The 14,589-nt window shown below is 44.8% G+C and overlaps 1 protein-coding gene and 1 long non-coding RNA gene across 13 annotated transcripts in view; one reads left to right on the top strand and one right to left on the bottom strand.

The window, feature by feature from the left end:
* Positions 1-14,589, top strand: part of CYRIB (CYFIP related Rac1 interactor B) — a 148,948-nt gene that overhangs the window by 36,756 nt on the left and 97,603 nt on the right. For 9 of the 11 annotated variants that reach the window (XM_058699069.1, XM_058699073.1, XM_058699079.1 and 6 more), the window contains one exon: positions 6,652-6,704. In XM_058699069.1, the coding sequence (XP_058555052.1) occupies positions 6,652-6,704 (53 nt within the window). Of the gene's footprint in view, positions 1-6,651; positions 6,705-12,213; positions 12,271-14,589 lie in introns of those variants that run through there. The other 2 variants (XM_058699078.1, XM_058699071.1) reach the window with 2 other exon arrangements.
* On the bottom strand, positions 5,878-13,498 carry LOC131494635 (uncharacterized). Of its 2 annotated transcripts, XR_009253509.1 has the most exons (4): positions 13,357-13,498; positions 13,058-13,272; positions 6,596-6,767; positions 5,878-6,142 (listed from the first exon to the last, which is right to left on the bottom strand). It is a non-coding gene; the product is annotated as an uncharacterized LOC131494635 (long non-coding RNA). The 2 variants fall into 2 exon arrangements; XR_009253508.1 differs by having other exon boundaries at positions 13,058-13,483.

The following is a 14,589-nucleotide window of genomic DNA, read 5'->3' as shown; positions in this document are numbered from 1 at the left end:
AGCAACAGAAGGGTTATTCTGACCAGTGTGAATCCTGAACTGGGGACAGCAAATCCTCCAGCATAGCTGCTGGTCTCCTGTCATGGCACAGCATGAGGAGAGGATGAGGACAGACCAGTTTCATCTGAGCAGGACAGAGCCAGAGGTTAGGACATTTTCATAGAGAAGAGCTCCTTGTTTGGGTTAAGAAATTACATTTTGTTTTTTAAAACAGATTTGTGGTTTCTCAGAACTGAGGGGTGATGTGAACACGTGGAACAGTCACCTTCCTGGGGCGCCTGGGTGGCTCTGTCGGTGAAGCATCCGACTCTTGGTTTCAGCTCCTCCAGTGATGATCTCACGGTTCGGGAGGTTGAGCCCGACGTTGAGCTCTTCGCTGATGGTGCAGGGCCTGCTTGGGATTCTCTCTCTCTCCCTCTCCCTCAACCCCACTTGTGTGTTCTCTCTCTCTCTCTCTCAAGATAAATAAACTTTAAAAAATCATCTAGCTTAGTTCTATTTTTAATTTTTTGAGGAGCTTCCACAGTATTTTCCAGATGGGTGATGGGCATTAAGGAGGGCACTTGTTGGGATGAGCCCTGGGTGTTATATATATGTAAGTGATGAATCACTGGGTTCTACTCCTGAAACCAATCCTACATTGTATGTTAAGTAACTTGAGGAGAAAAAAAAAAAAACCCCACCAAGGGGCACCTGGGTGGCTCAGTTGGTGGTGAAGCTTCGGACTTGGGCTCAGGTCATGATCTTATGGTTTGTGAGTTTGAGCCCCGCATCGGGCTCTCTGCTGTCAGCACAGAGCTCGCTTCAGATCCTCTGTCTCCCTCTCTCTCTCCCCCCAGCTGTCATGCGTGCTTTCTCTCTCTCAAGAATAAATAAACATTGGGGCACCTGGGTGGCACAGTCGGTTAAGCGTCCGACTTCAGCCAGGTCACGATCTCGCGGTCCGTGAGTTCAAGCCCCACGTCAGGCTCTGGGCCGATGGCTCAGAGCCTGGAGCCTGTTTCCGATTCTGTGTCTCCCTCTCTCTCTGCCCCTCCCCCGTTCATGCTCTGTCTCTCTCTGTCCAAAAATAATAAAAAACGTTGAAAAAAAAAATTAAAAAAAAAAAAAAGAATAAATAAACTTAAAAAAAAAAAAATCACCTTCCTAACTCAGGTTCAGGGAGGCAGTGGTAGGCCAGTTGGATCAGAGACCATTTGTAACTAATTGCCGTGTTAGCGTTTCCAAGTAACTATGGAAACTGCTAAGCATTAACAGGTAGCTTTTTCTGGGCCCCTTGAATAGGTAGATAAGCCAGCTACCTGTGCAATGATCATATTTAATTTTTTCCCCACAAAATTATAAAAAGAATTGGTTTTCTTAAAAGTCTGTTTTAATAAGTGTGTAAAATATTGCCCTAATTTTTTTTTTTACATTCTTGTTAAGCTCTCCAAATACTGTCAAATGGGTTTCAGCCTACTTGAGAAGAATTATCATGAATTCTGAATAATAATAATTATAAATAGCTCCTCTTCATTGAGTATTTGGTATATATTAGCCACTGTTCTGGGGGGAAAGTTTTATTAAATAAGTGATTAAGGGTTGTTGGAAATATTACAGAGCTCTTGTAATTGAACAGGATTATGGGTATACGTTAACAATTTTATTACCAGAGATAGAATGAATCATGGCTAAGAAAAAAACAGCAAGTGATAAACAAGCCAATAAAATTACAAGATGAATTCACTGCGGAGAAAGAGTAATTATTTCAGTTATTTTTTTGTGCTTAATTAACATTTATTAAGTGTCCTCTGGGTCACAGGCACTGTTAGGTACTTTTACATCTGCTATTTTATTTAATTACGAGGAGTTCTTCACTTCCAGATAAGATTTCCCATGGGCTTCCTTTGACTAATGAGTTATTCTAAGCCGGTCCTGCTTGCACATTAAGTCACCTGGGGAGCCAGAAAACCACGGTGCTGGGGTTTCATCCTTAGAGAGTGTTTGATTGTACAGGGTTGGGACCCAGCAGCAGGGTTTAAAAAAAAACTTTCCGCCCTCTCCCATGAGCTCTGGTTACATCAGCCGGGGTGAGAACCACTGTGTTACACTATTTGAGATGTTATTTCAACTGCAGAAAAATATTGACTTAAACTCTTGAGCAATGAGTTTGCTAGGCCAGGTGGAATAAGTAAAACACCTGTTTTCCTTTTTCTGTTTCCTATGAGCTGGGATGTGGGAAGTGTCAGAACAACTGCTGAATGAAGCAGGCTTGAAAGTGTTGCCCTAAATGTCTCCGACCCAGAATGTCCCGGTGCACTTAATGTTTCCCCGGGTTGTGCTCTGTGGGATTTATCACGCCAGTGACTTGCTTAAGGTTTGGGTTTTTTTTGGTTTTTTTGGTTTTTTTTTTTTAGGAAAAAATAAAAGACTATTTAGGGAACTTCTACACTAGAGGTTAATTCCTTTTAATGAAATACATACATATATACAGAGAACAGATCTGTGAATAAAAAAAATTAAAGAGGACACGGAGAATTGTGAGGAATTCTTTTGTGGAGGGATTATAGGTTGAAATGGCGTCTTTCAAAATCGTCTTTGATGTCATAGTAAAATGGTTTAACATCAAAACATTAAAAAAAACCAACAACGAAGGAATCAAGTGGTTTGGGGAGCTCAACTTTTCTTTAAACATTGTTATAGCCTGAGATCACATAATGGAGAGTTATCCTAAAAAAATGATCCATAATCGAAAACATACCCAGTCCCTAAAATATCCATGGTCATCTTCACAAATAGATTTGCTTCAATGGGAAATTTTAGTCCTGCCTAGAAAAACCCAGGGATCTTATGGTGTAATTGGTGGAGGGGGAAAAAAAAAAAGCTTCCATTAGTCAACGTTAAACATTTTCCCTGAAAATAAATTAACATTTCTGGTAGAGCCTTTCCCTTAAGAACGTTGTGGCCTTACGGGGCACCTGGGTGGCTCAGTCGGTTGAGCGTCTGACTTCGGCTCAGGTCATGATCTCACCACTCCTGAGTTTGAGCCCTGCGTGAACCTGGAACCTCCTTCAGATTCTGTGCCTCCCTGTCTCTCTGCCCCCTAACCCACCCACATTCTGTCTCTGTCTCAAAAATAAATAAACATCAAAAAAATTTTTTTTAAAATAATCTTGTGGCCTTTTAAAAATATTATGTTGCATTTGCTAAGACTTGGGCAAGTCAGTCACTCTTTTGGACCTGGGATTCTTCACTGGTATAACGAGGGGATCATCAGTGTCCAGGTGGGGCTTCACTCAGCCCCCAGATTCGTCTGTAGAGCAGTGGGGGAAAGTGTCGAGGTGGCCCCTTGGGGTCTGTAGGTCTTCTAGCCTGGCCCCAGAGCTGCTGGGGGAGAGGGGGCATCTCGATGTGTGTTCATTTGCAGAAAGAGAAAATCAGTTCAGTCCTGTATGCATTTTTGAGGACCTACTATGCATCAGGCAGAATCCCAGGTGCTGGGACTAACAGGGTGACCAAACTCAGTGTTAGCCCTCAGGTAGCTTAAAATGACCTGAAGGAGGCAGAGACACAGGTAATTCCAGCATTTCTTCAGCTAGCTCAGGGGCTGGGTGGGAAAAAGGGGTCGGTGGGAAGACAGACTGTATGTGTGAGCTCTGGGTGGTTTTATTTTTTTGTATTTTTAGAAACAAATGACAAATAAAAGACAGTTTCCTCTTTGAATCACTCTGTCCAGCCACTCCTGAGGGGAAAAGAAAGAGGAAGGAGAAGGGCCCACGTTGGGTGGTTGGGACTTCCTTCGTGCCCTGGAGTGGACCCAGGGGCTCCTGCATGCTGATGAAAGGGCTTTCAGGGCAGGAGGACCTGAGGTCTCAGAAAACCACAGAACCAGCCCTTAGGGGACAGAGGGACCTCAGGAGGTTACCTAGTCCAGGGAAGTTACCTTGGCAAGCCCAGCTGCCTGCATATCTAGGTCTGTATATCCTACATCTTCTCTTCCTGTCTCTTGTCCTTGACCATGTGAACCAGCAAGGAACCAGCAAGTTAGCCTGCGGGCCTTTGCATATGCTGTGATTTTTTTTTTTTTTTTAATTCTTTTTTTTTTTTTTTTTTTTTTTTTTGACAGAGAGACACACACACACAGTGTGAACGGGGAAGGGGCAGAGAGAGGGAGAGACACAGAATCCGAAGCAGGCCCCAGGCTCTCAGCTGTCAGTACAGAGCCCGTCGCTGGGCTCAAACTCACAGACTGCGAGGTCGTGACCTGAGTCGAAGTAGGGCGCTTAACCTACTGAGCCACCCAGGCACCTGCATGTGTGGTCAATTCTGCTTGGATCCCCTCCTATCTGGGCTGGGCAAAGTCTAACTTGTCTTTTTGTTTTCAGCTTAGATATCACCTCCTTGGGGAAGCCTTTCTTATACCCAACACTTCCCATCCCCTGCTGAGTTAAATACCCTTTTCTATGATTGCCCAGCACTGTACCCACCACTGTTGTAACACTTTTTCATACTCCATTGTAATTGCTTGTCTGCCTGTAATTGCCCCACTAATCCATGAAAGCTCCTGGCTGGCTGGGAAGATTTAATTCCTGGAATTAACTCCTTGCCACATGGTCACATGCTTGGCCCATCATAGGTGCTCAGTAGCTAGTTCTTGAAAGAATGAGTATTCTCACTTTACAGCAGAGGCTACAGGAGCTCAGGGACGTTCATTGCCTTGCCGAAAGTCACACAGCTTTGAGAGACTGAGAAGGGACTGGAGCCCCATAGTGTGAGTCTAAAGAGGAGACAAGGCCAGATCTGGTTTCTAGAGCCATAGTCCACGTTCTCTCTGCTCCAAATCATGGAAGTGAAAAAAAGTCACCCTTGTTTGGAGACGACCACTTTCCTTCTGGGGACCTTTATGCTGTCTCCTGGATTTTGTCTCTAGGTGATGTAATGGTCAACTTACTCTTTGTGTTCTTAAAAAACGGGTTTTGTGAGAGTGAGTTAGTGCCCCTTTTTTTCTGATTCCTGGGATTTTCCCAAGGTCCTAAAATGTTCCCAAGTGAACAACTTATTTCCATTTTCTATTTTGTAAATCTGGTAAAAAAAAAACTTGAAATAAAGAGAAAAAAGTCCTTTATGTAACTGGAAGACATAGCGAGAGGAGTCAGGAGAACTGTAGATGAGGGGTGTGAGTGTGTGTGTGCATGTGAGCCCCTGAAGGGCATGGGGCATGTTGTACATACTCAAGGACAGAGCTTGTGAGTATGCTTATGTGGTTCTTAAATTAAATCTCCTCTTTCTTTGGCCACCAAGCAATTCTGTGATCATGATTTAAAAGGGGATTTTAGGGGCGCCTGGGTAGCTCAGTTGGTCGGGTGTCCGACTTCGGTTCAGGTCATGATCTCACAGTTCGTGGGTTCGAGCCTGCATTGGGCTCTGTGCTGACAGCTCAGAGCCTGGAGCCTGCTTCAGATTCTGTGTCTCCCTCTCTTTCTGCCCCTCCAATGTTTGTGCTCTGTCTCTCAAAAATAAATTTAAAACAAGGGGGATTTTAAGGGTACCTTGCTGGCTCAGTCAGTGGAGCAGGCTACTCTTGATCTCAGGGGTCATGAGTTTGAGCCCTGCGTTGGGTGTAGAGGTTACGTACAAAAATAAAATTAAAAAATAAATAAAAGGGATTTTAAACCATACTCATGCCACAGGGACAAGAAACCTGTGTGTGGGGTGGGGGGGAGGTGGGGGGGACAAGAGGAGAGATGGCAGGAGAGCACAGGTGGCTGACATGATCAGCCGGTAGTGTTCTCCTACCACAATTGGGCTCAGCCTCCAGACCTTTTGTGAGTAAAGTGAGGCCAGTGGATCAGCTTCCTGTAATTCATCACCCGCCGAAAAGCAAAGAGAAAACACTAAGGCAGCTAAAGATTTAATCAAAATAAAGGCCAGAGAAAGGCAGTTTGTATCTCTTCCGTGCAATAATGAGAATGTCTAGACGCGGCAGACCGTGCTCTGACCCGCACGCTAAACGCTGGCGACTGTGTTCCATGGGATATTGTTTGACTTTGGTTTTATGAAAACTCCCTTTGATTCATAAGTTTTTGCTGCTATAAGAGATGCTGAGGGTGATGGGGTTGGTGTTCTATATAAGTTTGTTTTCTTTCCTCAGCCGTGAAGAAACCTAAAACAGAAAGTGATTCAGGGATAGAATGATTCAGACCAGTTCAGTCTCAAGTTGAGCTGAGCATTTTGGTGGGAGCCAAATACTCCTGTTGTAACTCAGACTTCCAGCATCCTTTAACTTGGAATTCTGAATTTGAAAAGGACAGCCTGGCCCCACCGTCTGTCCCCAGGACCACACAGTCTAGCCAAACCATCCCTTGGTCATAGGATTTTGGTTTGGGTCTTTGCTCTTTGCTGTGTAACCGTCAGCAAGTTACTTAACTTCTCTGAACCTCCATTTCTTTATTTGTAATACATACCACTATTTTGAACATTAAATGAGAAAAATATTTGTGAGACATGCTCTGTAAACCCTGATGGTCTGAAGAAATGGAATTGAGAGGGGTTATTCTCTCACAGTGTCTGTAGTATGGGAAAGAATAATAGTGTCTAGGATTTACTGGGGGCTCACCTTGTGCTCAGGTCTCTTGTCGCGTGCTTAATTCTTGCTGTCACTCTGTTTTACAGGAGACGACACTGAGGCCTGGAGTTTGAGCAACACGTTCAAGGTTACCGAGTTGGTAAGTAACAGCTGGATGTGACCGTGGCCATCTGCTTCCAAGCGTGTGCTCTCGACTGCTTTGCTGTGAAGAAAAATTAAAGTGGATGGAAATATTAGGCCAGGACATGGATTTCAGTTTAGTAGAAATAAGAACCTGCCGCTCTGTTGAAGTTAGAATCCATGTGCTTTCTTTCGTTCACTCCACGAATATTTATTGAGACCCTACAAGGTTATCAGGTGAAAGTATTAATTTATTTTTATTTATTTATTTAAAATTTTAATTTAAGAATTTTGGAAACAGGGGGCACCTGGGTGGCTCAGTGGGTGAAGCGTCCTGCTCTTGGTTTCGGCTCAGGTCACGATCTCACGGTTTATGGGACCGAGCCCCGCGTCAGGTTCTGTGCTGATGGTGTAGAGCCTGATTGGGATTCTCTCTCTGTCTCTGCCCCTCCCTTGCTCTCTCTCTCAAAATAGATAAATAAAGCTTAAAAAAATAATTTAAAAAAGAACTTTGGAGGAAAGAAGATGCTCTCAGCCTCTTGTCAGTAACAGGAGTACAAGTTGACAGTTATTGAATGCTGTTGAATGGCAGACGCTGTGCCAAGAGCTTTGAATTATCTTGTTTAAATTTCAAAAGAAACTTGAGGATCAAAGAAGAGAAGTAACTTGCCCAAGTTCACTCCAGTAGCAAGGGTCGTCTTAGTCCATTTGGGCTCCTGTAGCAGAATACCACAGACTGGGGGGCATTAAACAACAGAAATTTAATTCTCCCACTTCTGGAGGCTGACAAGTCCAAGATCAAGGTGCCGGCAGATTTGGTGTCTGGTGAAGGCCCACTTTCATTCACAGATGGCCATTCTTTTGCTGTAAACTCACATGGCGGAAATGGTGAGGGAGCTCCCTGGGGTCTCTTTTATCAGGGCGCTGATCCCATTCATGAGGGCTCCCTCCGCAGGACCTAATCACTCCTGAAGGCCCTGCCCCCTAACGCTGTCCTTTTGGAGGTTAGGTTCCGGCACATACATTTGGTGGGGACACAGACAGCCCATGGCAGGGGTGGAGCCAGTAATCGCATCCCAGTAGTCTGGCTGGAGAGCCAATGCACTTAACTGCTGGGAGGCCCCTCATGGAAAACCAGCTTGGGGCGCCTGGGTGGCTCAGTTGGTTAAATGTCCGGCTCTTGATTTCAGCTCAGGTCATAATCTCACAGTTTCATGAGTTCAAGCCCCTCGTGGGCTCTGAGCTGGTAGTGCAGAGCCTGCTTAAGATTCTCCCTCTTTCTCTGCCCCTACCCCGCTTGCACTCTCTCTGTCTCTCTCAAAATAAAGAAAATAAACTTAAAAAAAAAAAAGGAAAGAAAGAAGAAAAGAAAGAAATGAGCCTGGGTACCCGCTATCCCCGCCAGGTGCTCCCTTTTCTGCCTCTTCTGTCCCTTGTCTTCCTGGTGTCCTTACTACCCTGTGTTCGGCTGGCTGGCCCCTAGAGAGCTTTAGCTGTCGAACAGAGATCAGGTGGCAAGCTGTTGTGGAGTAGTCTCTCATGTACGCCTGTAACTTTTATTTTAATTGAGGTATAACTTACACACTGTGAAATGTACAAATCTATTTTTTTTTTTAAGATTTTTAAAAAAATGTTTATTTGTTTTGAGGGAGACAGGGCAAGTGTGCATGTGCCAGCAGGGGAGGGGCAGAGAGAGAGGGAGAGAGAGAATCCCAAGCAGGCTCCGTGCTGTCAGCACAGAGCCTGATGTAGGGCTTGGTTTCGAGAATCGTGAGATCATAACCTGAGCTGAAATCAAGAGTTGGACGCTTAACTGACTGAGCCACCCAGGCACTTTAAGATTTTTCGGATTTTTAAAAAAGATTTTATCTTTAAGTAATCTCTACTTCCAACGTGGGGGCTCAAATTCCCAACCCCAAGATCAAGAGTGGCATACTCAACTGACTGAGCCAGCCAAGTGCCCCAAGGTTTTATTTTATTTTTTTAAAGCTTATTTATTTTATTTTTGAGAGAGAGAGAGTGAGCGAGTGGGCGAGGTACCGAGAGAGATGGGGGAGAGAGCCCTGCAGAGCCTGACACGGGACTCGAACCCACAAAGTGTGAGATAATGACCTGAGCCAAAATCAAGAGTCAGAGGCTTAACCAACTGAGCTACCCAGGAGCCCCCTCCCCGGAGATTTTATTTTTTATTTTTTATTTTTTTTCAACGTTTTTTTAAATTTATTTTTGGGACAGAGAGGCAGAGCATGAACGGGGAAGGGGCAGAGAGAGAGGGAGACACACAGAATCGGAAACAGGCTCCAGGCTCCGAGCCATCAGCCCAGAGCCCGACGCGGGGCTCGAACTCACAGACCGCGAGATCGTGACCTGGCTGAAGTCGGACGCTCAACCGACTGCGCCACCCAGGCGCCCCATCGGAGATTTTATTTTTAAATAATCTCTACACCCAGTGTGGGGCTCGAACTTAAAAACCCAAGATAAAGAGTCATATGCTCTACCCGCTGAGATAGCCAGATGCCCCTTTATGAATTCTTAATATGTCACCCCATCTTGTCCCCACCTAGACAGGGCATTCAAGATTTTTCTCTCTCCAGGACATTCTCTCATGCCCCTTCACAGTGAGTCCTGCCCCAGGGCTAACCACTGTTCTGACTTACAAAAGTCCTGGATCCATCCTGTCATAGATTATTGCTTCACACTTATCCAGATCCAAATATACTTGTTCAACAAAAACAAAGTACAGATGAAAATAGCACTTTAAATAGCGTGGGTGATCCTGTCATTCCACCCAACAGGCGTCTCTTTCTTGGAGTGAGTGTGAATGAGACACAGATCTGCTGTTCCTTCTGTCACTCTTTGTTCCTGTGGCTTTTTGGAGTATGAGCATCTATGCCATCAAGGGTGTGTCTTGTATTTATAGATTTTAATTATCCTACAACGCAGCTCTGAAATCCAAGCTAGCTATTTCTTTCTGGTGCTCAACCCAAGACACCAAATCCAGTGCTGAAGGGACACAGCCTGTGTTGGACCTGTGTTGGGAGACACAGTTTTGTGTCCTGGGTTTTGTGCCCAGGAACAGGCCATGGAATCTGGGTGTTAAGGTTGAAATGTCACAGTAGGTCTAGAAATGAGACTTGGGTCCATTGTGAAACTGAGCACTTGAGAGCCTTTTTAAAAAGTATTAATTGATTATTTAATTTATGTGTGTAATTGTTACACTGTAGACTGTCCTCAAAAATAAGCACTAAACAATAATGAGATGCGAATACACAAGAATGGTAAGGAGGCATAGAAGAGGAACTAGGAGGATATTGCTTATGCCTAGACAGATGGGCTGGGGAAAGGCAGTATTCAAAGACATAATGACAAAAGAGACACGACTATTAGATATCCCTTCAGATCTTCTCCAGTCCTTAGGTTCCAAGAATTTGTGACCAAGTCACAAGAATCTGTGGCCCTCTTGCTGGTGGCAATATTCAAAGAGAGATGGCTGAGGTTCGGTTTCCACTGTAGGTGTGCATTGATGTGTGATATGTGTGACCAAGGTCCCTCTGGGGGTGTGGGGTAAAAAAGAAGCCTTGCTTTGTAGCATTTGCTGATTTCTATGGTACAGATGCTTCCCATGTCCAGTTTCAAGCTACAAGCCTGATGTCCCTGAACCCAGAATCGGGAAGAAAGGTGTCCATTCAGCTCACCTGAGCTGGTGTGAGCTGGCTTCAGCACCCCAGTGGCTCTGATGTGCATTCTGTTTTTACACTGGGATTTCTGGGTTGTGCATCATGGGTGGGACTTACAGGAAGTAGTAATGTCATGTGTGATATCACAGGGGCAGGGAGAGCCAGGGGGACAAGACTAGAGCTCTGGTGCTCTTTCTTCCCTTGTATTTAAAAACACGAAACAATGTTTTGTGAGTATGGGTGGAGAAATGGGCATACTTGTCACACAATTGGGGACAGTGACAGTAAGGGCAATATGGCACTATCTGCGTTTTCTGAGTGCTTGGCCCTGCGATTTTACTTCAAGGATTTTATCCTATCCGTTGTATCTTTCCTATAGTCATCCATGGGGCATGTGAAGATGTATGTAATGTATGCGCATTGCAGCGTTGTTTATAATAAAAAAAAGATCAAGGAAGCAGCTGAAATGTATGTTGGCAGGGGATTGATTCAATCAGTTACGGTATGTTCTTACAGTGGGATACTTGGCCACTGTTTAAAATAGAAGGTCATGTGTGCTAAGAAGCTGTGATCTCCAGGATACATTCTTTTTTTTTTTTAAGTTTATTTACTTATTTTGAGAGAGAGAGAGAGAGAGAGAGAGAGAGAGAGGGAGAATACGAGTGGGAGGGGCAGAGGGAGAGATAAAATACTAAGCAGTCAGTGCAGAGCCCAATGTGGAACTTGATCCCACAAACCGTGAGATCATAACGTGAGCTACAGTCAAGAGTCGGAGGCTTAACCGACTAAACCACCCAGGCGCCCCTCCAGGATACAATCTTAAGTTAAAAAAAAAAAAAAAAAAGACAAATGCAGAAAATATGATATGTTCCCACCATGTGTGGGGGGTAAAAAGTAGGAGATACAAGTAAGTCCACACACCTCATGTGCTTGATTACGCATCGATTATTACTGGCAGATACCAAGAAGGAGGTGGTTGTGGGGAATACTGTTCACCTCTTGGGGGAAAAGGCTACTGGATTGTGCTCTAGGGCAGATGGAAGATGTCTTGTTGTGTATCTTTTCTATTTTCTGAATTCTTTTTTTTTTAAATTTTTAAAACGTTTTAAAAATTTTTTAGGGGGGGGCAGAGAGAGAGAAAGAGAGAGAGAGAGAAGGAGAATCCTAATCCTAAACAGGCTCCACACTCAGTGTAGAGCCTGACTCAGGACTCGATCTCACAACTCTGAGATTATGACCTGAGCCAAAATCAAGAGTCAGACACTCAACCAACAGAGCCACCCAGGTGCCTCTATTTTTTTTTTTTTTTTTGAATATTTAAACATGAGCATATATTATTTTTTGTGTTCAAAAACAAACTAGTTAACAAAAACTTCTCTTTGGGAGCTTTCAACATAAAAGCCCCTCTCATTTTTAGAAGAGATTATCAGTCTTCTTGGGGTCGCTAATTCCCAGTGTTTACTGAGCATATGCTGAACGACAGGTACTTCTGGTTTCAGGCTCAGTCCTCTCGAGCCGGTACGCCTGGGTCTCCCTGTTTGTAGGCTCTGCCTGGATCCTAGCAGTTGCCCAGTGAACTTGAACTTGTGATCATAGTCATAGTCGCATTTTCAGGAGAAGGGAAGTGAAGTGTTTGTGCAAAGTCAACAGCACTCTTTCAAGTGTTTTTAGAGCAGAGGTGACCCAGCTGCTTCCGAGAAATCCAGACTACCTGGAAGGGTTCTCAAGCCTTTCGCCCTCCTGCCACTCGACCCTAGCACTTCTCTTGAGACCACACGGAAGTTTTTGTCAGTGTTAATTTTTCCATCTGTAGGATTCTTTGCCCTGGAAACTTGGAGCTGTATTTGTGGACCAAATGAATCGCTGATGTGTTTAGAAGCAGCAAAGACCCAGGAGAATTTGTTTGCAGTATCCCTTTCTGATTCATTAAGTATCTTCCCAACTTGTGTTATGTACACATTGTCAGAGGTCTGAGGGACACTGGCTTTGCTCCCTTACGAAGACTGGCCTTCAAGGCCTTTCTTAGCAGAATAGATGTTCCCAGAGGTTCTTTTATTGTTGCCAGTGTTGTTCCCTGTGGCCATATTTCTAACCCAACCCATCATGCAGTGTTTTAGGGAACCAGACACGTGCTCTCTTCCCTCTCCCTTATCATTTGGTAACAAATGTGGTAAACAGGTTATTCATCTCCAGAGGGCTGTTGTTACAATGTTGTGCGATTTGATCAACAGTAATCCAAACAGGCAAGAGGGCTGGAGTGAAAACTGAACGCTGTGTAGCATCCAAATCACAAAAACTGACCTGAGAGTTATTTAAGAGGGTGACATCATCTGTAACATTCAGATGAAATTCTTGCCAGTGAGGGCTGTTGGACATTGGCACTTTGCCGTCTCTCGAGATGCTGTGTTGTGGGCTTGTTCAGAGAGTGCCCTTAAGTGCTTTAAGTATCACCGCCCCGTGTGTCATGTGGGTTGTAGTGGGTTTGGTTTACTGGGAGCTGGATGTGTATCAGCCGTGTTCTCTTGACTCCCCAAATAGTAATTCTGTCTCTGCTGCCTGAATGCAGATGCAGGGTACGTTTAAATGCTGTTTCTTGTCGGAGGGCTTTCCTGGCTCTCCCCCCGCCCCCCCCCGCCCCCCCCCCCCCCATGCTCATCTTGTTCCATGTCGTACTTAATTAAAGCAATTATCTTACCGGCTTTAAATAATTGTAGCTGTTTGTAGCTGTCTCCACATCGCACTGAGTGCCAGGAAAGGTGGCATGGATCATCTCGCTTCCTCTGTGCATAGCCAGCGTGCAGCCTATGTCACAGCCCTTCGGATTTCATCAGTCAGGACTCTTTTGACCTCAAAGCAGGACCCTGACTTGAACCGGCTTCCCCAGAAAGGGGATTTATGTCCTTGAAAAGTCTAGGGATGGAAATTAACGCATGGAGGTTTCAAGGGTGTTGCTAAGGCTTACACAGTTTTTCTGCAACCCTCAGCATCACCTACCGTTTCTTTCTCGATTGTGGTGGCAAGACGGCTCTCAGCAGTTCTGGCAGAAGGGAATAAAAAGGTCACGTTTTCAACGGTTAAAGAAAAGTCCCCGAATTGAGTCTCTGTTTCTGATTGGTCTTATCTGGGCAACATGCCCCTCGGGAACCAATCCCTGTGGCTTAAGAGAATGCGATGCTCTGATTGGCCATCCTGGATCGAGTGCCCGCCCCCTGAAGGAGCTGAGGGTAGGGTCTGCACCCCCCAGAGCACAGGGACTGAGGTGAGGGGAGGTGGGTGTTCCCCAGGAAAATCTGGGAACCGTGTGTGAATGGGGGCGGGGTGGGTAAGTAAGAGCAAGGATGTCCAATAGAGTAGGTTTTTAAGGGGTGTTTACTCAGTGAATGAATTAACAGATGAATGAGCAAACCGGAGCGTGCTGCTGATTCTGTGAGCTGGTTTATACAATACCCAGAGTGGAGTTTTAACAGATGGAGCCTTTGCAGAGAAGGAAGGATAAAAGAGAGCCTTGAAATCAAGTCCTGTAAGGGTGACAGTAAATTAGCTGAAATACTTAAGAAATAGGAGACATATGAGAGCTGTTTCCAGATGTGTGAAGGGCATTCCTAGAAATGGAACCTTTGCTGGGTCCTTGCTTTATGTCTAAGGCACTGGGGCTAGTTGCTTGGATTGGTGTCTCCCCTCTTTTGTGTTCACTTTATTGTTACTGGACAGTTTATTTATGTTCACTAGAGAAAATCTGAAAATTTACACAAAAGCAAAAAATAAATATCCTCCCATAATCTTATCATCAAAAGCTAATTGTTATTAATATCTTGCTATATATTCTGTCAACCTTTTCTCCCTCTGTGTAGCTGCATTAAAAAAAAATTGAGCCACTGGGTGGTTCAGTCGGTTAAGCGTCTGACTTCAGCTCAGGTCATGATCTAGTGACTTCAGCTCAGGTCATGATCTCGTGGTTCTTGAGTTCGAGCTTCGCCTGGGGCTCTGTGCTGACAGCTCAGAGCCTGAAGCCTGCTTCCAATTCTGTGCGCCCCCCCCCCCCGCCCCTCCCCTGCTCACGCTCTGTCTCTCTCTCAAAAATAATAAACATTAAAAAAATTCTTATTTAATCTTGATAATGGTTATTTGTCAGAGAAGGGATCTGTGGCTCAGACCTAGGCACGGGAGTCCTAGGGCCAGAATTGAGTCCCCAGGTGCCAGCCTCTCATTTTCTGGGCGTTGGGTTTG

Source organism: Neofelis nebulosa, chromosome 14 (assembly GCF_028018385.1).
Source record: "Neofelis nebulosa isolate mNeoNeb1 chromosome 14, mNeoNeb1.pri, whole genome shotgun sequence".
Lineage (NCBI taxonomy): Eukaryota > Metazoa > Chordata > Mammalia > Carnivora > Felidae > Neofelis > Neofelis nebulosa.
This window is presented reverse-complemented; position numbering and strand designations above follow the sequence as displayed.